This window comes from Sebastes fasciatus, chromosome 13, assembly GCF_043250625.1.
Source record: "Sebastes fasciatus isolate fSebFas1 chromosome 13, fSebFas1.pri, whole genome shotgun sequence".
NCBI classification, from domain to species: Eukaryota; Metazoa; Chordata; class Actinopteri; order Perciformes; family Sebastidae; genus Sebastes; species Sebastes fasciatus.
In genome coordinates this window covers 11,861,390-11,886,885 of record NC_133807.1, presented here as the reverse complement: position 1 = coordinate 11,886,885, position 25,496 = coordinate 11,861,390, and the positions used below count along the sequence as shown (strand labels likewise).

The following is a 25,496-nucleotide window of genomic DNA, read 5'->3' as shown; positions in this document are numbered from 1 at the left end:
AGCATATTTTTTTATGCTAAATGCAGTACCTGTGAGGGTTTCTGGACAATATTTGTCAATGTTTTGTGTTATTAATTGATTTCCAATAATAAATATACATACATTTACATAAAGCAGCATATTTACCCTCTCCCATGTTGATAAGAGTATTAAATACTTGACAAATCTCCCTTTGAGGTACATTTTGAACAGATAAAGAAAAGTGTGATTAATTTGTGATTAATCCCGATTAACTATGGACATTCATGCGACTAATCACATATTTCTATTGATTGAAAGCCCTAATAAAAACTGTTAAAAATACAGAAATATGGCAGATCTACAAAATGGTCTTAAATAATACCTTGATGCTGTTTATCTATTGTACTTCTTTTGTAAGCTACTGAGTGTGTTTTGATTTCTGTGCAGCGAAGTGATCAGAGTTACCCCGTCGAGGTTGGGGCTCTTGTTCTGTGTCACTGCCAGCAGGTAGAGGGCAGAGCGGAGCACAGAGCGAGGCAGGCCACAGCTGCCCTGCGCCTGCACCGAATGCAACAGCCACAGCACACTGGAGAACACCGTCTGGTCTGGGAGGAGTCTGGATCACACACACACAATGATGATGACATTAACTTAAAATATCAGAAGTATTCATATGCACTATGTGGCCAAATATTTACATTTAGATGTATACAAACACACAGACACACATATACTTGAATGTCAAACACAGCTCAGCAGTGTGAGGGAGATAAAGTGGACAAACACACAAACTCTGTGTGCAAAGCAGACAAAGTGCTCCAGGGGCATGTTGATGTCACAAACTTGTTATTTCTCTCTCTCATGCAAAAATACACACATACAGACAGAATGTATGCCAACGCACGGTCCGCACGTACCTTCACAGATCCTCTCCCTGAGTACATACACACACACACACTCAGCCCTCCCACGCTATGTAAATCTCTGGCCACAGCTCCCATTAATCTTGATGAGACCACACGGTGTTGGGGAGAGGCTTTCATCCCCTTCCCTGGGGGGTAATGCACAGCCGAGGCTCCACGGAAGGACAGATTAAACTTTCCAAAGAGGCCGACGTATCTCTGAGGTCATAAAATATGTACTTAAGAACACCCTCGATGAACCGCAGTAGTGCAGCTGGAGCAGAAGCAGCTGGTTTCTTGATAGAGCCGGGTAATACATGTCTATTGATATGAGTCAGATACTCCGACACTAGATATCGCCTGGTACTTTGGTTATTTCAAAACTGTGATGCCGCTCAATTGTTGTACTCTCAAGGGCTGCTTTGTGAAGACATTTTCTCAAGTTATCAATTTCAATAAATGTCTTTGTTTGGTCATAATATGAACATTAATAATGCAAGTTTTTCAACATTACTTTAAGTGTCAAATATTTCTGGAAGCACCGATAGACATCTCTTAAAATATTTTCAGGTTGTCGTCAGTATTGAGTAGTTGTACTATTTGATTCCATCAATCCGTCTCACATCCAGCACTGGTATGAAGTGCAGAGAGGTTTGGAGACATTTTACTCTTTACATTGATTCTCTAAACACAATAAACGTTGCTCTCCCTTCTTACAAAAGCAGTCTGCAGCAGTACCAGGCACAAGTGCTTAGAGTTTGTTACAGCAAAATGCTTTTTTTTTTTTTTACTGATGCTGAAATATTTATTGCTTCGTACCATTTCCATAAGACTACCAACTCAGAACATGAGATATTGAAGCAAAAAATGTTTGCAAAACCAAATGCTATTCTGCTTTTTCAATTGAAATACTGCAACATTGCGAATCCCCAGAGTGATTTAAGCATGTCTGAAATGCGAGTGAAGTAGGTGAAGGTGTGTTTATTTGATATTTTCTGTCGTGTGATGCTATTGTGTGTGGTCCAGACTGTGTGCGTACACTGTGTATTACCTGTCTCCTTGCTGCAGGGCGAGGTGTAGCATGATCACCAGACAGTACTGGGTGGCCCTTGGTCCTTTATATTCACACAGCTGGAGCACCGGCTCCTCGTGCAGCAGAGAGGGCCAGTCTGACAGACGGTAACACAGAGAGGGAAGGTTGTATAGCAGGAGATTCTCCACCTCCTCAACATCTGGGGGATGAGCAAGGAAACAGAACAGAAACAGAAAGGAAAAGGGATTAATAGTCAATGCTGGAAACAGGAACTGGAGAAAGTTACAGAGAGAGAGGGTGAGACAAGAGAAGAGAGAGGAAAGGATATGGATGAAGGAGAGAGATGGGTGGAATAAAGTAAAACAAAGCAGGAGATGCCCTGAGGCCTCATTTACAAAGGATCATTACTTACCAATTTGGTGTTTACGACTAAAACCAGTGGGGTTACACTGTTTTCACACTTTTTCAATTATATATGTTGTACTCAAACATAAAGCCAATATCCATCATTAAACAAGCTATGGATGTCATGCATGCGTAAGTAAAATTCATTCTTTGAAAAGCCATATTATGTAATATGGCAAAGTTAAAGAATATTTTTTTCATAAATGAGGTCCCGAAAGAATAAGAAGACGAGATGAAAAAAGGATGTGGAATGACGGGTGTGGTACGAAGGGGAGCAGGTTGAAGGAAAGTGAAGCTCAAAGGGAGAGGTACGTAGATCAAGACCTGAAGAGGGCTTCCACCTCTTCAAGGACTGAAAGACTGGGGCAGGAGGATAAAGAAAATGATACACATGTAAATAAACAATACTGTATGAAATGGTAAGGGAGGAAAAAGACAGAAAAAAAAGACAGAGAAGGAGGGGAGAACGAGAAGCACAGCAGGGAATTCAGATTTTTTTTTCTGAAACAGCTGAAAGAGTAGGACAATCTGCACCGAGACGGTGCCTCCATCTCCGGGTGGTCTTTAGGGAACCGGAGAGAGAGAGAGAGACAGAGAGGTGGGTGAGGGATTGGGAGAGGAAAATGAGATGCAGCTTATAAAGAACACAGAAAGAGACGCGGTAACCGAGAAGAGGACCATTGAAACATGACACTGAATATAGAACATGGTGCTGTGCAGTGCAGCCTCTTGCAGGTCTGGAGAAAAAGAGGTTATTTTAACGTTTAATCGAGGAGTGAGGGAGGGAGGGAGGGGGGGAAACGCCATCGTATGCAGTATACGAGGGAATCGCAAGGAAGCAGGTTCAGAGCAGAGAAAAGAATGACGAAGAAGGAGCAGTGAGGTTTCAGACAGGGATCACTGATGCATGACTACACAGAGGCTATAAAGCCACAGCAGGGTCTACAGGGAGAGAGACTACCAATCAGCCAGAGAGGAAAACAAAGTGAAGGAGGGAATGGGAGTTGAAGAAATACAGAAAGAGGAGGAGAGATAAATATAAACAGGAACCAAAGGGGCAAGTGGCCAGAGCACTGTGGTCTGGAGGGAGCACTGTGGAGAAAGGGTAAGAAACAAACGGTATTGTTTAGAAAGAAAAAAATGAGGAAAAGGGCACCGATGAAGCCGTCACCTCCAGGCAACTGGGGGGAGAGAAGACTAAAAGGATGTCTCAAAGGAAGAGAGAGGAACACAGCAAAAGACAGACAGATGAAGAAGATGAGATGGGAAACAACAGATGGGAGAAAGACAACAAACAGCCCTACACAGCAGGCTGCAGTGACATGTCGCCTCCTACTCAGTTTTTGATCAGCAGAAAATAATAGAGGAAAAGAAGCTGTTATATAATAATCGGACAGCTATACAAAAGTAGACATGATACACTTTAGAAACAGCAAGAATAAAAGATGTTCAAATCTGTTTAACAAAGCTGTAAATAAAAAGAAATAGCCGACATAAAATGGAATGGTAAAGTTCAAGACGAAGAAAAATGAGACAAAAAAAAGAGGCTGAAAATGAAACGGAAACAGATAAGGGTGATGAAAGGGAGGACAACAGCCAGGAAAAGAAACAAACAGGAGTCTAGCTCCACAGAAGCCATTATTCAAAGCAACAAACACAAACACGGCATGCATACAAACACACCCCTACACTCTTTGCTCGCATAACTCTTACATCTCATTACCTAAAAGAAATATTTTTACTCAACTCAGGTCTCAATGTCACATCATGTCTCCAGGAAACAACTGCAGTTTCCAATAAGACATTTCTTACATTTCATTTTAGGGAATGTTACAGTGAAAGGGATTAGAAAGGGAAAGAGAACTGGATGTTAGCATTTGTTTTTACTCACTTACAACTTCACTTATTTTTCTTTAATATCATTTGCTTCAGTCTCACATAATCTGAAGCAATAATTGGAGGTGTTATCTGTGTTGTCACAAAGTGAATTGGCATTTAAGAGACTTGGCATCAGCTCTTTCACACAGCAACTAAGAACAAACAGTGTTCAGGGTTCAATTCAAGGCTCTTTCACACATTCATGATTACAGTAAACACATCTGGGTCCCTTCTTTTTATTCTAGCTAGAGCTATTGTTTGATGCTTTTGTAAACACGTTCAGCTTGTCGGTTGAATGTGTAAGCCGCTCTTCAGACCCCCCCAGGGTTCATTTAATTTAAGAGAACAGGCATCTCTATTAGGGGTGAGAATTATTTATTTAATGTTATTAATGAATAAAGTCAACATAAAGAGAAAAGAGAGAGAGGGAGTGAGAGAGAGAGCATGCAACACAGAAACTGAACACAAACTGAAACTTTATTTACTTTTTTAGGCAATATCATTTTGTCTGTTTACGCCAGAGATTCTAGAGGAAATAAATATGATTTTTTTTTTATTCATTAAATAAATAAATACCAAATAAAATCAGCTTGATTTTGTTTGATGAATATAACTTTGGTCTATCGATTCAATAGAGCCAGGTGACAAATTGTGAGCACAATAATAAGTCAGCTGGGAATTCAATACACTAATCTCCAGACCAAAATACTAAAGTTACAACAAGGAACTTTCAGTTTGTGTTGATTTTGGCCCCTGTGGACAAAAGCGGTAGTGTTTCCATGAGCACCACCGCTTTGTGGCAATAATAGAGTATCTGGTAAAGATCTGCAGCTGCCAGACTCCCTTTGGAAAACATATCACTTTACTGCAGCAGAGTCTGCCCCGTGTAATCCTGGTTCTCCCAAGCCTCCCTTTCCTCTAGCGGGCCCAGCAGTACGGCCTGGGTCTCCAGCAGCGTGGTGTCAGTATTGGCTCCGCTTCCGAAATTTTAGACTTAAAGCAACAACCAGACAGCAGTAACGAGTCCGCCAACAAAGTACTTAAAAGTAAAACTAAATTATTTCTATTCTATTGTCATAATTTGAATGTCTCTACCGAAATGGCCTGTGTTGAACAATAAAAATATCATAAATATGCATACTATTATAACTATTTACTTACTTACTTATTCATTTATTTATTTAATTTTTTTAACCGGCTTTCCCAGAGGAGCATACAGTGAGCAATAGACATAAATGGAAGTTCGAAAAACCCAGCACACAGATTTTGAGAGCAATCTCAATCTTTTTATGGCAAGGAGCTCCAAAATGGATGTACAATAGACCGAGACCATGGAGGTATAAGAGATTGTGCCCTGTGCATTTGCCCTACGTGTTAGTAAATAGCCTACATCTACATTAAATTCTGTTTATGTCGTGCTACTATCTCTACTAGCTACTGGCCGATAGCCGGTTGTTTGGGATCAAAGACGTTAATACATCCACCACGGTACAGGCTTACAGCATACAGCCCATGGGTGTATTATAAAATAAAGTGATGAATTACAGCCAACATATCCATTATTACAGCACCATGCAGCTAGCAGGAAGCTGGTAGAACCGGACGTGTCATATGAATGTGCAGGGCAGTGCAGTCCTGTGGGTCTGATGCACATTCATTATGCCGAGGAAAAAATCTCTGGAGTCGGCTATTAGTGAATTTTACAGCTTTTATGATATAATGATTTAAATAAGGGTATTTAAGTGTTCGTACTAAAAAGTTGATATACCTCAAAAAGAATATCCTCTGATTTACAGACGTCTTTTTATACATCCGTGGCCACAAACTTATTGGTGTTTTCAGTCCAAAATGGCAGCAGCGCTACCACAGCGTCATCTAGAAGCTGTTGTCAAAAAAGCACCGGAGTTTCGTCTCTTTGCTTTGCTCTATATTCTTTGCTGCTGCTGCTGGGCGCAGAGCTCTCTGCCTCCCGACCGAGCTCCGACTGCTGTTTCGAGGGCGGCAGCTAAACCGGATCTGGGTCTGTCCGCAGTGGGCTGGTCTCTGCCGGAGGCCCCCATGGAGTCTGAGCTGAAGGAGTTTCTGGTGAACCTGCATGCCGTAAATCACTTTGTCTGATGTCGCAGCAAATCGCAATAGCATTAAGAATTTCCACCATCACTACAGAAATAGCCAATCTTCTCGCTTATGGTCTCCTTTGTTTCTGTAGGTTATATAGTGGCATCAGTATTACATTGAGTCTGTTTCACAAGCAGTTAAAAGTTCCTTGTAGTAACTTTAAATATCAATGATATCATTGCTGACAAACGGTCAAGTCAAAGTGTTTCCACGGGTATTTATAGGTGTTCACTGGGTATAAGATGGGCACTTTTCAATGGACACTAAAATTCATGGTGAAACTCACTGAGTTATATTCTAGCTAACTGACCAGACCTGACCTTTGTACACATAACAAACATATCTTGCAAACGGTATCAACAGTTCTGTTTGACACTTCCAACACTCTCAGATGACTGGTAGCATGACATCATTGCGTGTAAACTGACAGGAACAACAGAGTTTCACTGGCGCTTCGTGTAGCTCTGTGAGTGGTGCATGTGTGTGTGTGTGTGTGTGTATTTGCATACCACGCTGACAGGCGCCAGAAGCAGGGTCTGACTGGAACAGCAGACACATACTGAGTTTCTGTAGAAAACCACAGCAAGATGTATTCAGATATGGATGCCTGAAAGAATTGGTAAGAGGGAGAAATACAGAGTGAGAGAAGATATACTCAGATACATAGAAAAGACAGTCGAAACAGAGTAGGAAAACTGCAGAGATAAAGGGAGAATGAGGGAACCTGAGACAAACAGAACACCAGTGGTGGAGAAAGTATTCAGATTCTTTACTTAAGTAAAAGTACCTAAACCACACTGTAGAAATACTCTGTTACAAGTAAAATGCCGGCATTGAAAATATGACTTAATTAAAAGTATGTAGCTATAATAAGGAAAATGTACTTAAGGTATTAAAGGATTACAACTGACTTACTTACAACTTATTTTCATTATGTGTTGGTTATTTTCTCTATTCATCTATTGGGTATTAATGACAGTATTTCTCATTATTTTCTGAATTTTTAGAGCCCAAACAATGCTCATTTTGTCCAAACAATAAGACAAACCTCAAAATTATTTAAAATATATAATTAAAATTATCAAAATAAATAAAAGGAGAAACAGCAAATAATCATTACATTTGTGAACCTGGAATCATGAAATGTTTTTGCATGAAAAATGACTTCAATGATTATCGAAATAGCTGCAAATCAATTTTCTCTTAAGTGATTAATCAACTAATTATTTCAGCTGTACTTGTACTGGTGGGTAGTTAAATTACAACAAAACATATTGTATACGTTTTTTCTTTGTTTTATAGGCAAAAATCTTATCTTTGTAAAGTAACTAAAGCTGTCAGATAAATGTAGTGGAGTAAAAAGTGGCATAAGAAGAAAAGTACAAGTACTGTACAAGTACCTGAAATTTGTACGCAAGTACAGTACTTGAGTAAATGTATTTAGTAACTTTACACCACTGCAAAGCACAAATACTCCACAATGCACGGTCAAAACAATGAAGAGTGAACTGTGAGACACAGGACAGGATGTGACTTGACTTAGTCCTTTCAAATATGCAACACAAGCACGGCTTGGTTCAGTTTCATTACAGCTCAGAGCAGGGGGGCCTAAAGCCTACTTAGTCAACCACCTTTATGACCACACTAACACACACAAAAGCACAACACACAAACAAAAGCATATATGCTTACATACGCAAACACACGCACACACACACACACACACACACAATAGGCTTTGAAGCTGCAGATCCGTTGCTCTGAGACCGACTCACTGCTGAGGCGACGGGCTTATTGGAAAAAAGTACAGAGTGACTCAGAAATGACAGATGCCTCAGTCGAATTATCTGTCTCATTGTTCAATGTGCGCCTACAGGGAATGATAATAAGAACTCAACTCTCTGAGCCACTGTGGTTTTAACACACACACACACAGCTACACTGTTAATTGGTGTGTGTGTCCTCAGGTTATCCTGTTACACTGTACCTGTTTCCCGCACAGAGGAGCCCTTTGTGTTCCAGAGGCAGCCTGTAGAAACCAGAGGACGCTGGAGGGAAGAGGAGGTGAGGAGCAGAATAAAGGAAGGATGAGACAGTAAGAAACGAGGAAGGGGAGAAGGATGGGTAACTATTTACTATTTATAAAACACTTTTCAAAACTAAAGTTACACAGTAGAGAGACAACAGAAATCAGCCACATGATTTGAGTCTCAGTCAATGATGATCCCCAAACCTTCATATTTTAATCTCACATTAGTTTTCAAGCTACACACTATATTCAGAATATACTCTGAAGGATCAGGGGGAAAGCTCATCATTTGGCCACATCGGAGGTAATGAGACAGCAGTGCTATTTTAATTCTATGGGGGACAAAAAGCTATATCGTAAAGCTGTACTTAATGTCTTGGCTGTATCAGTGGTGCAGTGAGAGAGAGAGAGAGAGAGAGAGAGAGAGAGAGAGAGAGAGAGAGAGAGAGAGAGAGAGAGAGAGAGAGAAAGAGAGAGAGAGAGAGAGAGAGAGAGAGAGAGAGAGAGAGAGAGAGAGAGAGCACCCCTCACTTGTTAGAGGGACGTTTTAATTTCATAAAGCTACTATCTCTCTCTCTTGTGGACCTATGCCAAGATACCGCTCAGCCATATCAGCAGAAAATGTCCGTTCTGCTTTGTTAACTGCTCTCAGCGTAAATATAAAGCTAGAGTTTCTTTTTAATGCCCCGCACTGGCTTGACTTGATGCCCGAGGCAAAGAGTTTTCTGTCAATAATTGAGGCTCATCATGTGGATTGCCAGCTTTGGACAGATTGCTTAGTTCTCCCCCTACAGTGATATGAAATTCCATCAAGTCAACATTCAGGCATTTAGCTATATTTTTGATGAGAGCAGAATCAACTATTAGTAGAGCTGTACGGTGTCTTTTTTTTTTTTTTTTTTACATTCAAAGCTTCTACTGAGGTTTTCGAATGAAGCTTCAAATGTCTGGTGTCATATTTTATGACAACACCCCGAAAAATGGAGAAAGAAAATAGATTTTTTTCTTATTGTAGTTATATAAATGTAAGTGATGGTGCTGTAAGATTGCTGCTAGACCGCTGTGCACCTGTCTGCCTCCCTTTGTGTGCGGAAAGCGGGAGAGCAAATGTTTTTTGATCGCAGTAAAAATGTTGTTTTTGAAAGGCTAAACCCCAACAAATATGGATTGAAACAGTATATTTCGTTTGATAAAAACGTGAATTTTGGAAATGATTACATCTATCTTTTTTCAATACATTTTGACTTTTGGACTTTACAACGCTCTAGAGTTATTGGAAATGTTTGGATCACAGGAGTCTGAAACTATCCAACGCAGCCACCACTATATTAATATTATTATATTATATTGATTAAATAATATTAGTGTAGCCTTAATCTTTATCTGCAACTGTGCAGAAATACCGGGTTTAAACAGAATGAATAGACATGCTAAGAAATGCCACGCAGCATTTGAATGTTGATTTAGAATTTGATTGTCAACATTATTATGAATGAAGCTTAGAAGCTTCAAACTCTTCAGTACAGCCCTAACTGTTAGCATTGCTGTTTCTTTAAACTGTATAAAATATTGATTTGATTTTATTAACACAACCTAACAGAAAGAATCAGTGGTTCAGAGGAGAACGCAATCTGTTATGTGATAATGAAATAAAACTAAGTTTATTGCTCTTTGTATAATTAGCTGCAAACTGAGCTTAACAGTATAATTGCTTCTGCCTATTTAATCAAGTTAGACATTTAAGGCTTTAAATGTATTATGAGCAAGGAACTTAATTGGCAAATCAGCATTTAAACCAGCAGGCTTGTTTAGAAATATGTTTGTATTCCCACCATGTGGGCTAGACACTTAGAGACCTCTAGTTTCACAGTGGCATGGGCCCGGCAGTAACAAGACATAAAAGGTGGAGCTAATTTAAAAACATGAGCTGTGGGAAGTCCCTGTACCAGCCATCTCAGTTACTGTTAACACGAATCACAGTTTAACACAACTTTATCTTTAAATTTTCAGTCCACCAGACATCCATCAGATAAACAAATATTTAACCTTCAGCTCCTGACAGAAATCTAAAGAGAAACACTTGGTCCATCATCTTAAAATACAGAAATGTGTCCACCATAAAGTCTTAAATGGCTTATTTACCAAATTCTGTGTCCAGAAAAAAATAATAATTAAAATTTGATGTTGATTATGTCAAATTCATGAAGGCAGCTGGAGATATTATTCCATATTATTACACAGCTTTTTTGAATACTCGATTCTGATTGGTCAATCACTACGTTCTACTGTCTGTTCTTTATAGCAGATCGCTGCTATGTATAACAGACTGTTGCTATGGGCACAGTTTTGATGTCGGACTCTGGCGGACCATTTTTTTGTGTCAAGTTATTGATTTCTTAAGTAAGTAGCCGTGTAATAAGCAGGATAATGTGCAGCTGGTGGGTCACTGTTACAACAACTGGCTCTAGAGAGGGCCATTCGCGTCAGCCACCGTAGCAATACTACACGCTTGGCTCAAGGGAGAGGTTGTAATCTGCAACCTCAACGCTAGATACCGCCAGATCCTACACTCTGTTCCTTTAAAACAAATCTGGTAGGATTTAGTGATTTTACACTGAATTTAACATACTTTATATTATTGGATGTACATCATAATATCAATGTAATCTTTTTTTTAATCCTGAAGTAACTCTCTGTTATTTCATAACCAACATTAAATTAGTTCTGTTGTAGCAGTGAGTTCATAATATTTTTCTCATACACCATCACTATAATATTACAGGGATTGACAGCCCAGCTCTCCAGATATCAGAGAAGAGATTTGTCTCATACTGCACTAGTCAAAGCTGACCATTTTACGCAGAATATTCATAAAATAGCAGATACCAACATCAGGATTGTTACATCCAACCTGGCCATGTGCCAATGCAAAGGAGAGAAAACATACTCTCACACAAAAGTAGAACACAGCAAAAAACACACCAGTTTGATGCCATGAAAGAAGAAGAAGAAGACAGCATCTATGATACTGAAACCAAATCAAATGATGGGACACTTGATGTTGACAGTATTCCTCAACTCACCTAGCTTATTTGCAAAGACAGGCATAAGAGACGGAAGCAGAGTGAACTGGGAGGATAAGATGGAGTAGAAGTACTGCAGTATCTGAGGATTGGGTGCATGCTCACACATCCTCTACACACACACACATGCACACAAACACACACACACACACACACACACACACACACACACACACACACACACACACACACACACACACACACACACACACAGAGAGAGACAGAAAATCACTGGCAAACCACCAAAACACAAACTGTGAACAATTTCTTTTTTGTCTGATTGATTTTTAGCCTGAATAGAACCAAGTTTAGAAAAACACAACATAATGAAACAATTACTAGCACTACTGCAGAGGCACTGATCAATAGACTCAGATGTTCAAGTGTACACAAAACTAATGAAGACAGAGGCTGCGTGGCTGCGCTTATTAATAAAGTAATTCAGAGAAACAGCCAGACAGAGCAAGCTAATCATGGTTATTTCTCAGAAAAAGTGATGTGACGAATCACAAGATAATTTTCTCAAGTGTTTGGTTGCAAGTGTGTCTGACAAAGAGATGGAGGGTTAAGATAAGAAGAGAGGTGTGTGTGTGTGTGTGTGTGTGTGCTTCCAGCTCTCACAATGACGGTGGGTATCCAGACGAAGTCGCAGCAGCGCAGCAGACACTGACACAGAGACTCCAGTGAGTCCTGAGTGTGGCTGTGTTTAGATGGAGCTGTGAACGTGTTCTCCTTCAGAACAGGCTCTGATGCACACTCCTCGGCCAACCTTGGATGCACACACATAAACCCAAAAACCAACACAGTCACTCACATACAGACAAGCAATGACATAAAGAACACAAGAAATACTGGTACTGTACTCCGGTACACAAGCATACCAAGGACGTCGCTAAATTTCCTCAGCTGTATTTCAACTGAATCATTCTGCTGGTAGGCTGAAAATATCAATTTCGATGACTCCACTAATATTCACAAATATTCAATAATATTCACATTTAACACTTGTTTCAATACAATACTCTAACAAGTTGATTTTTTCTAATTAATATGAGAAAACAAATCCTTAAGCCATAAGGTAGAACTTGACTCTTAAGATGGTTTAAATGTAGGATTGATCATCAAACAACGAGAAAACAACCCAAGACTGAACACTTTGTCTGTACATAAGTGAGTCAGTTTATTCACCAAGTGATCCCATTTAACTCCCTGGACATGTGACTGGACAATGTGCTGACCTGCAGGCAGCCTGAAAACAGACCAGGGCCTGGAGCAGAAATCTTTCGGACTTGGTAGTCTGGCTGTTGGGGTCTGACCTCTTCAGACTCCTCTGGAGGATAACAGAGAAAGATGGGAAAAACACAAGAAACAGGATGGGAGAAAAGAGATTATCATCTTAGCAAAGCACATCATCCAAACAGATTTCCCCAAGGGAATAACTAAAGATGTATCTAAAACTATGAAACTTCTCCATTGAAACAGACACAGACAATCCTTCTGTGTAGGGATGTCTCGATCAAGATTTTTTGCCCCCAATTCGAGTCATTTAATATTGAGTATCTGTCGATATCGAGTCCCAATCCGATACTTGTATTTTCCTAGTTAATACGTCTGCACAGTGCCCACTTCAAGTACATTAACGTTATTAAAATGAATCCAATAAAAAAACAGCTCTGCAATGCTTTAAGAAAGAAAAGCAGGCACCCAAGCTGTTACTTTATATTTTTATAAGATAACAAAGTTAACATACTAAAACAACAATGTATACGGCTCTTGACGATTCCACTTAGTGCAACATTGGTTTTCATTTGTTTTTTTCAACTGAATAACCAAGTAAACAAACTAAAAGATGTCTCTATAAATAGCTCTAATCAATTTCCACTTAGTGCAGCAAACTAGAGCACTCAAAATGAGTAATTTAATCACAATTCCACTTTACGTGGTGTAATAGCTCAAACATTCACAGTCACAACAAATAAAAATCATAATGCAGCATCATAGTAAAGCTACTATACTAAAAATGAACAACAGAAATCTCAATTCCACTTAAAGGTGGTGTAGCAGCTTAACATGAACATGGAAAAACACAGTTTCTACTTATTGGAGTAGCAGCAATAAAATCAGAATATCAAAATAACAAAATTGCAAGGCACTCAAAGAATGACGGTTCTTTTAGTGCTGTCATTGGAGCTGCAACAGGAGTTTCTCCTCTTTCTCATTCAGTTACACTCTTACTGTCACTTCAAAATCAAGTGCTGTGCTCTCCAGAAAGAACATGTTTAAGGACCGTTTTGGCAGAGATCACATCAGCTGCAGTTGCAGTCACTGCCCCTGTCAGCTCTTCAAAGGGAGCTAAAAACCTTGACTGTCTTCTCCATTAGTGTCCACTGCTTCGCCGTCAGTGTAGGTGGAAGGTTGTGGTCAGCTGCATCGACACTGAGGCTGCTTCTGCTTCAGAAGGCTCTGCTTCATGCAATGAATGTTGTTCCATCTAACTTGCACATCTTGCTGTAGGCGCTTGGCTGGCATTTTCATATCAATCTGAATTTCTTAGATGTGCATAGGCCTGTGGTGAATGCTTAAAATGCACTATAATCTTCCTTGCATTAGCCGTTGTGTCTGAAGAAAGCAGACCCTTGTATACGAGCTGAAGCTTGTGTGGGATGCAGCCCTCACTTGGTAACTCCATATCATCCATTGCTTTTTTCATATTTCTTGCATTGCCCCTCAAAATGACATGGACCTATTGCTTGTCTATTTCCCAATTGTTCAGTATCTCCTTGATTTTCTGTTTTTACAGCTCCGCTGTATGAGACCTGTTATTAGTAGGATACAGGATGCAATACCTGCATGCTTTAAATCAAAGGTGGAGTCAATCCAGTGTGCGAGAGGCTAAGCAATGACATCGGGCAAAAATCAGAACTCCAAATGTCTGTCACAACCGCCAATAGTGTCTGAAAGGGTGTACCATGGCTCCAAAATACAGCGAAAACCTGTATTCTCTACCAAAGCGATGGGCTGGTCGTCCAAATCAATGAATTCCATTATTCTCCCTGTAATCTTTTTGGCCTTGTCGCTGTCTCAAGGTAATTTCTCTCTCCTTTTAAAAGTATCCTCCAGTGTGTGTTGCTTTGGTGCAGCCTTTGCCTGAGTTACCTGAGTGAACTCACTGTATTCCGTTGAGTGGGAGTATTTTTTAGGTGCTGTATCAAATTGGTAGTAATTAACGCAGCTCTGTTAATACCACCTCCCGAAATGCTCACATTGCAGACATTGCAAATGGCTGTTTGACAGATTTCTTTTTCCGATTTAAAATATTGCCACACTGCAGACATTTTAGCAAAGACGCTCTGAACAGTCTCTGATTTTAGCCACGTCCTGCCACAAATTGAGCTCTCTGTTTAGGACACCTTTATGTGACAACTGACGTAAAACAGAAAATCCGGCATTCAAGCTCAATATAGCCGATACCAATCATTAAAACATGCCTTTATCGGCATCCCTACTTCTGTGTTTGTTCAGTAAAAGTTTATAGGTCCCATTGACACCTAACCTTGAGCGGCAGCTGGATTATCGCAATGTCACGAGATCACGCGAGAATCGTGGGATCTAACGTTATACGAAAATCCATCTTGTGAGGCTTCAAGTAATGCGTTTGTGTCTGGCTCGCCAGACAACGGACCAATCAGCGTCCTGTGAGGAGCTACTGCAGCTACGGGCGTGGCTTAGGTGTGTGACACGGTGAGACCCGAGATTACAGTATGAGACAACACAGAGAAGTGACTGTTGGTTGTTAACAACAATGGCGGCTCCTGAAGAGGTTAGCGTAGAAGCTACTATATAAGAGCTGGAGAGTATTTCTTCATTGAAAGAAGAGCAAAGAACGGCACTGAAGGCGTGTTTCGCTTTCGTTTGATTGACAGATGGTCAAGTCTTTTTTGAAACTGTCTGCACTTTTCCAAACAGTTTCCAATGACGGCCTCTCAGATGGTCCTGTGTAACAAACTGTCTGACAGGGTCAGATTAATAGACACCTGGTATAAAGATCAATCTTAATCTTGTATCTGTATTGTGCCTCAGTGTGTTTAAAGTGAAAGTGATGCTCCAGTCTGAAATAAAAAGGCAGCAAAGAGGGACAGCTATGAAAAAAACAACAGAAACAGACATTCAGTCCTTCATGGAAGAATGAAATTCCACTTGATCGAATGTGTCAATAAAAGAGATACTGTGTGACATGTTGCCAGATAGCATTAAAGGCAGATATGTCAGTGTCGTTTTTAACAGCACTGATAACCACAAAAACACTCTCTGGAGAATCACAACTAGACGTAGTCTCAAACAGACTGCACAGACAGTTCTCTTCATTTTTCTTTTTTTTATATTAGTGGATCTTTATTTTATTTTAGTGGATCAAACATAAAGAAAAACCAACTCACAGAGCTTCGACGATGAGCAGGAGAGGGAAGGGCCAGCTCGAAGAATCTGTTAGTGATGGCCTCAATCAATCCCTCTATCTTCCCGTACTGGACTGGTCTGGACTGGTGGTTCAGTCTGTAGAATTCAGATATACAAAAGAAGGAAACACTTGACATTAAATCACTAGGGCTGTCAATCGATTAAAATATTTAATCACGATTAATCCCATGATTGTCCATAGTTAATTGTTATTAATTGTAAATTAATTGCAATTTTTTTATCTGTTCAAAATGCACCTTAAAGGGAGATTTGTCAAGTATTTAATACTCTTATAAACATGGTAGTAGACAAATATGCTGCTTTATGCAAACGTATGTATATATTTATTATTAGAAATCAATTAACAACACAAAACAATGACAAATATTGTCCAGAAACCCTCACAGGTACTGCATTTAGCATAAAAAATATGCTCAAATCATAATATGGCAAACTGCAGCCCAACAGGCAACAACAGCTGTCAGTGTGTCAGTGTGCTGACTTGACTATGACTTGGCCCAAACTGCATGTGATTATCATAAAGTGGGCATGTCTGTAAAGGGGAGACTCGTGGGTACTCGTAGAACCCATTTTCATTCACATATCTTGAGGTCAGAGGTCAAGGGACCCGCCTGAAAATGGCCATGCTAGTTTTTCCTCGCCACAATTTAGTGTAAGTTTGGAGCATTTTTTAACTTCCTTCACAACAAGCTAGCACCATGGTTGGTACCAATGGATTCCTTAAGTTTTCATATGATGTTAGTTTAGTTTCATATGATGCCAGTATCTTCACTCTAGCTTTAAAACAAAGCCCGCTACAACCTACTGTAAGTTGGTCAGCTGTCACAAGTTACCTTAATGCGTTTAACGTATAATGCGATTTTTACTGAAACAAATTTGCGTTAACGTGTTATTATCGCGTTAACTTTGACAGCCCTATAAATTACACAACAATGTATGATTATCTGCAAGATAAAGGCTGTAGCAGAGAAGTACATAATGTGCATATCTGAGTGTGTGTGTGTGTGTGTGTGTGTGTGTGTGTCTGAATGAGTGGAACTCATGGTATGGGTTTGCCAGAGGCAAAGCTAACATGTGTCCTTGAAAAAGCACCTACATAAATATATGTGTGTTTACTATTTACCTTTGAAATGTGCAGGTGTACGCATATACACGTGTGTACTGTATACGTGTGTGCTCATTGGTTGACTGTGTGAGTGACTGACTTGTACGTGTTTGCAAGCCTTCACAGATTTTAATAAACAATCGTAACTTTGTCAATCGCAAGACAGTGTTCTTGACAATATGTGACTCATTTACAGAGCTACATTATGTGTGTTTGTGTATACCTGAACAAAGCAGACGCAGCGGTGGCGGCCTGTGTGGCTACCAGCAGACAGGAGGAGGAGACTCCACCTAACACAGCTTCTGAAACTGCCACGAACCCTGAACCACTGGGGAAGAGACGCTCGCTTGGGGGCTGCCTGTACACGCACACACATACACGCACACACACACACACATACAGAACCACCCCAAAAAAATGAAAGTGCATTTATTCACAGATAAATCAGTGCCGTTAATAAATTGTAGCCTCGCAGCTCTGGACAAACCGATCCTGGATGAAGCAGAGAAACAGGCATCTATGATAAATTCAACTGGAATCGATGTTGTAAGCAAACAATCAAATATTAGGACAGTTAAAAATGATACGATGCTGTGTAGATCCTAGATGAGTCAGTGAGAACTAAACGTACAGAGAAAGGGAGCGCCCTGCCAGGGTTTTTTGCTGATATGATGATATTTTGACTTAGATGTCAATAAAGGCCCAACAAAAAACTGACAGTCTGTTCTTTTGCCTGATCTATCTGTCATTCTTTGACTCGCTGTGCCAATATAAGGAGTGACTGTTTGCTGAGTCGCAATGAACTCGCCCTGCCTCGGTCTCACTCAGGTACACACACAGACACGCATTTTCTCTCTTTCAGGGCAGGGACACATAATAAACAAAGAGTGCTGACCTATTGGCGTTACAAAGATCACCAGAGTGTGTCTCTGGTCTATGACGCGGCACCACAACAGCTGTGAACTCGCTGCCTGTTGCCACAACAGCAGTCACATAGAACATCCCAAATAACACATGTATGCACATAAAGGTGCACATAAAGGTGCAAACACACACATACACACACACGCTGGTGCTTAACTATTGATACGAACACACACAAAAACAGCCACAAACAGGCATATGCACACACACAAAAACAAGAGAGCACTCATTCACACTGGTCCTCTCTCGCTCTCACACACTTTAGCTTGTTCAGCTTTTAAGAGCTCTGCTCTGGCTACTTTTTTTTACTGTCCCACTCAGCGTAAAGGACAAATTTCCCTTGCCATTTGAAATCTCTTATCCCCTGTATCATTGCCGTGTGACGGGGGGAACATTCCATTAAAATTATGTCAACCTTGCAGAAATATGACAGCGTTTTACTGGCTCGTGATATATTTTCATCTGCGAGCCGGCAGACAGTTAATTCAAATATAATTAAACTTCCCGGTGCACCATATTTAACACATTTTACAGGAGGTCGCTGCTGTGTCGATGTAGCTAGAGTTTGTTTACATACAGTGGTGTAAAATGAGCGTAATTGTGTGCTGTTTTGGTGATATTAACATGCATAAGCTTCACAGCGACTAGCTTCATTAGAACTGCAGTTATAAAGTAATAACTTCTCAAATGCCACAAAATGGAAATACAAAGAAGAGGAATGTCATATATTGTAAATATTGCAATAATATTACACAATAAACAGGCAGGTTTTGAGAAGTGAAATAGATTCCAGGCAATGGTTAAGTCACTTTGTCAATAAACTTAATCTCGTTGCATAATAATTATGTCAAATAACACATCTTTCTTCAGAGGTCAGTGGGCTGTATTATGATACATGAATAAACTGCAAACTGTTTCTTCAGTTGAAAATATTTTCTAATGAAAGCTATTTACTGTGAGGTCTGTGGATCTTCCTGAGTAACCAGGACATGGTTTCTGCTGAGAAAACAACACTGACAGGCCATCCCCTTCAGGCCTCCCTCCAAAGCCACTCCCCCAAAATTATCATTATGAACGTAAACATATCATAATAAACGTGAATAGTGCACATGGCTATTGTTAGTACTCACAGCTGTCAAGCTAGCAGCATGTGGAAGTCTCTGGTAACCGAGCAGAGTGCAAGCAGGCAGACAGGTAGCCCGTCCAATCATTACATTTGGGCCGAATGAAATGATTGGACAGGTTTATTACAGTCCTGCAGCCACAGATACTGGATTTCTTTCTTTATCTTCTTCAGAGCATTTGATTTATTGATTGCTGTCAGGATGTAATGAGAATTTCAACTAATAACAAAAAATGTTTCTAAAATCTTTACAAACCCTGCCTTTTAATACTTGCCTTTGCAAGTAATCGAACAGGGACCTTTAGACGAAAATGTCAGCGTGGAAAACTGCTGCAGCTAACTGGGACGCCTTAATTAAAGCATAATCATTTTTATTTGCTGCCCTCCCGTGATGTGACAGTGCACTTTTGGAAGTGCAGAGAAGCTGAGGTGTAGTGACATAATCTTTAGTTAGTGGTGAGCAAAGATGCTAAGTGTAGGAATATTTCAAGGGAGCTGCAAGTGTGGATGTGGAGGAAATCATTTTGCCACTGAGAAAAGAAACCCAAAACATCACAGAGCAGTCTCACCTTTCCAGTATCTCAGTAAGGAGCAGCAGACCTTGTTTCGGCACGTCCAGGTTGGTCAGCTGCAGAGTCTCCTTCAGACTGCGCACTAGGGACTCAATACCTAACACACAAACACACACACACACACACTCATTGTGACAAAGCAACATTTGACCAGGCAGACAGAGACACATGTGTCTAATCTTGCTCAGACCGATGTCTACTACACTACAGGCTACAGCGACTTCCTGCATTAAAATGGGTGATATGCTCATAAATGTAACACATGCACAGAGCATCATCACACACCAACACACAAAATCAGTGGCAGTGGTACATCTTTCTAATTTACTGCTACACAGAATCTTACACCAGATATCCTGTGTACTGGTAAATTAAGTTTGAACAGCAAGTCTTTTTCAAACAAGTTCTCTGGGGTGGAGTGCTGCAGGATTAAACGCAGACAGTGGAACCTCAAATACATCATATGTAAGGGATAATGTACAGCAAGCCGGTCATTGTTGTGAAATAAACCCCAACGGGGTGATACCGCATGTCGGTGGACTTGCATCGCACTGAAGGGGTTTCTTTCACAACAATGACCTGCTAGCTGTACATTATCCCGCTTATTACACAGCTACGTACTTAAGAAATCAATCATTTGACACAAAAAAGGTCCGCCAGAGTCCGACATCAGAACTGCGCCCATAGCAACGGTCTGTTATACAAAGCAACGGTCTGCTACAAAGAAATAATAGACCGTTGAACGCCGTGATTGACCAATCAGAATTGAGTATTCAACAACGCTATGTAATAAACTGTAATGCAAAACGCCACAGGCATGCAAACACACAATATTCATTACCATTCATTAGGGATGCAAAAAATTCTATGCCATTAAATGATTACTACTGTCTTCTGTGGCCATTTAGTCTGATGTTCTGTCTGATATAATTTATATATAGTGCCATTGTAAATGTAACAGAATATGTTACATTACAATAGCATCATCTGTCTGATTAATAACACAGTGTATAGTAGCTACCTCTGTTCTGCTAGTTTCCCCTGTACACTAACGGAACTGTGGTGCTTGGAGCAGAGCATGTGATCGGAGCACAAGGATTTTGAATTGAGCGCAGATCGTATTTTTCAAAAAAGTTGCCTTATCTCCCACTCCATCACGCTCTGGTACCTACCGCTCACACCATGAGTTCGAAGCATGCCCGAGAGCAACCCAGAAAGCATCTGTGTATTGCACACCACAATATTATCTGTCAAAAATCAGCTTGACAATGGAGTTCATAAAGTACTTTCAGCGGAGGGAACGAACAGCTCCTTGAGCGAGGAGCAGAAATTCTCACCACTCCACTCCGCTCACATGCCCTGGCCTGGAGCAGATGCCTAAAACTCAAACTGTAATGAAGTCTAAGGCAGAGGCTGTCACTGTCAGAAAAATAAGTGCAGACTTTTCCGATAAGCTGTCACATGACCTGTCTGTCCATCAATTATCCATAAGCAATTACTTTCAGATGTTAACATATATACCACGAAACCCAAAACAGAAGTTCTACAGTGACACCCTCACATACAGACCTAACACTCACATATACACACAAGCCAGGGATGACATGATGTTTCTGATCCGTCTGCGCTCTCTCACCATAGACAGAGTGACACTGGGAGAAGAAGAGTGGGTCGTTAGTCAGTAACACCAAACAGCTGTAGGCAGACCACAGCAGCACCTCACTAGTACTACTGGCCAGACGGTCAAACAGAAACTCTAGAAGAGAGATGGAGAGAAAAAGAGAAATTGTGTAGAGAGGTTAAAGAAATAAAGTTAAGAGAGAACAGGGAACAATGTTGCTACACTATAATACTGTTCTATAGCATCATCACAGCAAAACAGGGTGTAATGTTTTCATGCAAATTTAGCCTATGATGAACAAAAACAGATGGTAATATTCTTTTTGAAAGTCCCATCATATTCTGAAGAGAGTTCTGGGGCAAGAGATCAACGCGAGTATAATAGGTAGGTATAAAATCAGAGGGGAAAGCAACAAAGACAAACAAGAAGAAAGCGAGATACACAGAGAGACGGCAATAACAAAAACGTAGATAAAGAGAGGAAGGTCAAAAGGGAACATAGAGGAAGAAAGAGGAAATTATTTGTAGAAGACAAATCAGAGAGGGCAACAGCTTGTATAGCTAGCTTGCATATCTCAGCCGCTGTGTCTGTGTGTCTGTGTGTGCTTTTCACCAGGTACGTCAGCCTTGATGAAGGGAGGACTGTAATGACTGGGAGAATGAACCAGGACGAATGCAATACACCTCGCACTGGTCGCCTGCAACGTCTCGTCACCACTCATCAGCAGCTGGAAAACACATTTTAGGGGCTTTTTTTTTTAGAATCCACCAATCATTGAAGACACACAGCATTCAAACAGTGTACAGACCTTCCACAGTGTTTCTAGACATCAGGTATAGTTTCTTCAACTCTGCAAGGCTGCTGATGATAAAGAGGTGAAGCAACTGTCTGCTCTCATCTTCAGTACACTGTCTATGCTCTGAGTTTATGTTAAGTCAATCTTCTGAACCCATCGGCTATCGGTCTGACGACGAAAAGGCCTCTGGGGACAAGGGACTATATTTCTCGGGTTCCGGTGTAGCCAGCGGATATCCAGGCCAAGACTACCTCTTCCGTGCGCTGCTCATTGTTTACAGTCCAATTAGCAACTTGAGATGCAAGACTGGAGTTGGAGCTGAGAGACGACGTGTACGACCAGATTGTTTCACAAGTAGCCAGTTTACAAGCTAATTTTCAACCAATAAAAAGCTAAACCACTGTCAGACAATAGCAGATGGGTTCCCAGATTGCATTTCGGCCAATGCATTCTGCCTCTTTTGCTCTCCACACGAATTGTTTACCTGCATTCAAACAAAGCCTGCTTGAACGTGATTGGTCAATACTACTGGGACTACAAAGGGAGACCACAATGTCCTGTTGCCTACAGATTAGATTCTGCATGTGAATGCAGACTCTGTTAATAGAGATTAATGTTATACTATTTTATGAATGTGTCAAAGGTAGTCAAATATCAACATCATGACTCTGCATGTAGAGTATATCCATGGCAATTTGTACATGCATGACAACTCCTCCCTCTGAGTGTCAGACACTCCGAGTGTCTGGACCTGGACTTATTCCACCCATCAGCTGCTAACACCCCATAATTTATTATTATTAATACTGACATGACTTAACTCTACAATTATTTGTGCAATTATTCAACTGTGCAGTACCCTGGCATAAATACTGCATTTATACTGTACATTTCAAGAAATATTCTTATTTATACTATTCTTGCATTTATATTTAACAAACTTAATGGATCCCACTTCTCAGCATTTTGTATTTATTTATTTGCACTGTGGTCATATGTTATATATTGAGTTTTTAATGCACATATTTGTACATATTTCTTATATTCTCATTTCTTATTTGTATTATTTACTTATATTTCTCTACATATATTGAGTTATATATTGTAGCATTACATACATAATTAACATGTTACATACTCCTTAATTTATGTTTATATAAGAGCAACTGTAACGCCCCTGGGGATCAATAAAGTGTTTCTGATTCTGACAATAAGGGGCTTGGAAATTATTTTTGAAAAATTATCATTATGAGCCTGTTTTCATACATTGGTCAGATTTATAGGATTTCTGACCTCTGTAAACTCCTATAAGAAATGTCTAGGCCACAAAGAAATGGTTTATTGTCCTTTTATGCCTATGCCAGTCCAACATTGGGTGAGCCAAAAATATCAACATTAAAATTATAAGTCATGATATAAAATGACTGGTTTGTCTTCATAAGTGAGGCTAATGTGATCTATATACTGGAAATTACTAAGGTACACTGAAGCCAAAGTGACGCCTTAGATGAATTAGTTACTTATAGGGACTTTCCATAAAACCTGAGACAGACTTATTGTGCTGTATATGACATAATTTAGTACCAATAACAGCTACAAAACAAATCAACATGCGGAAAATCTCAGAAAAGTAAATTATCTTATTGGCAAGGGACTCAGCGGGGAGAGTTTGCATGATTTTCTTTTCTTGTTTAGTTTTCGTGTAGCACTGTTACTGTTGTTTGTCTTTGCAACTGCAACAACACTTGAATTTTTTTTGTTCTTTTTGCCTTCCAAGTTCCCTGTAGTTTTTATAGTTGTGTATGATTAAAAACAGTAAATATATTTGGTAAAATGGATCCTAAAAACAACACAATAATTGTGTTTTATAAGATAATTTAGATTTGGGTGATTATTTATTTAAGAGTTTGATTTCATAAGAATTCATCACACAATGGTGATCTGCAAAAAAAAATCACTAACGTCAGGAGCTGTGCTGTGATGTGAGTCATAACGGAGAAAATCTAACTAGATGTAATCTACACATTGATTTCCCAGACATGAAGCACAAATATTTGTCCAGGGTAAACCCTCCCTGAACCCCTATTCAAAGGAACATTAATCCAGGATTAGGACTTCTTGTTATGATTATCGTCAGTGTCAGAATGCGGGTCTTGGGGGAGGCAGCAGGATGTTTGGACAGAGACCTTTTTCAGTATGAGAGGCAGAGGGCATTGGTCAGGGGACTGTTGCTCTTGGTTCTGGCCGTTGTTGGTATGGATGTCCTGGTTCTCATGGCACATGATCTGATTGCCGGGGCTGCTCATCAGAACGGACACAGCCTCTCCCAGCTGCACCAGCAGCCACAGCAGACCTAACACATGAAAGACATCTGTTAGGCAGATGAAAGACAAGATGTGAAAACAGATACCGATGACAAAGCTCAGCATTCTGCAAATTGAACATATATAATAATGTTAAGATGTTAATAACAAGGTTTTAGACAAGACATGGGGCTAGATACATTAATGATGATTCATGATGAATGTCAGACACATAGAAATAGAATAGGGGTAGAACGGATATTCCCATTCAAATCAATGTAGCAGGATGGTCAGAGCGGCGGCTATTTTTATGTGTGCCGTTGCCATTGCGATCGTTGTACCAGGCTAACTTTCGTATAAACTAAACCGATTTACTCGTGATGTTTTGCAGTAACGGTTCAAACGCGCAGTGGAATAGTAACGTTACGAAGCATAGAGAGCCAGAGAGAGTAAATGAATGAAATTTAACAATTCAATGCTTCATCCACACACTCTTGTCACAGCGTGGTAAAATTCATACTGTAAATATAAATATAGGTCCGCACACTGTAGCTCCCTAAAGTGAAATTTATTAATTAGCACATCCACGGTCGATGTTTCGAGCAGATACGATTGCACTTAAGGGAGCTACAGTGTGCGGACATTTACTTATATTTTCATTGCTGTCTTCTATTGGTCCAGCACCTGCCTGCAACAGATTTGGATGTGCACAAACCACTTTACATTGTTTGAATTCATACTGTACACAAATCAGAACTCAAACACACAATGCAATAAACAGTTATTGTTGTGTTCTGGCTGTGCCAGCTTGTTGTTGTGAACTGTTGTGGTTTTGGATGTGGTTTATTTGTAGGTATTTCCGGTGTTTCCTGTTTTATTTTGGTGATTCACTCCTCCTGTGTCTTGTCTGGGTTTACTTCCTTCCTTTGTCTGTTTTCCCGCCTTTTGGTTGATTGTCTGCCCCGCCCTGATTTGTTTCACCTGTGTGTAATCTTGTCTGTTATTTAAGCCTGTGTGTTTCCCCTCTGTCCTTGTTGGTTCGTACTTGTCTTCCCAGTCCCTTGTCTTCCGTGTTCCTAGTGTTCCTCCGTGTTCCTAGTGTTCCTAGTGTTCCTAGTGTTCCTCCTGCCCGTGACTCTCGCACCCTCTGGTTTGTAGTTTTGTTTT

At 40.2% G+C, this 25,496-nt stretch overlaps 1 protein-coding gene across 6 annotated transcripts in view; it reads right to left on the bottom strand.

The window, feature by feature from the left end:
• The window catches only part of mei1 (meiotic double-stranded break formation protein 1), a 75,494-nt gene that overhangs the window by 31,003 nt on the left and 18,995 nt on the right, over positions 1-25,496 (bottom strand). For all 6 annotated transcript variants that reach the window (XM_074655493.1, XM_074655491.1, XM_074655490.1 and 3 more), the window contains 13 exons: positions 24,213-24,379; positions 21,843-21,957; positions 21,246-21,365; positions 19,607-19,706; positions 17,214-17,348; positions 15,846-15,960; positions 12,648-12,739; positions 12,031-12,178; positions 11,410-11,521; positions 8,285-8,345; positions 6,807-6,904; positions 1,915-2,095; positions 427-577 (listed from right to left, as the gene is read on the bottom strand). In XM_074655493.1, coding sequence (XP_074511594.1) covers positions 427-577; positions 1,915-2,095; positions 6,807-6,904; positions 8,285-8,345; positions 11,410-11,521; positions 12,031-12,178; positions 12,648-12,739; positions 15,846-15,960; positions 17,214-17,348; positions 19,607-19,706; positions 21,246-21,365; positions 21,843-21,957; positions 24,213-24,379 — 1,595 coding nt within the window. The remainder of the gene's footprint in view (positions 1-426; positions 578-1,914; positions 2,096-6,806; positions 6,905-8,284; positions 8,346-11,409; positions 11,522-12,030; positions 12,179-12,647; positions 12,740-15,845; positions 15,961-17,213; positions 17,349-19,606; positions 19,707-21,245; positions 21,366-21,842; positions 21,958-24,212; positions 24,380-25,496) is intronic.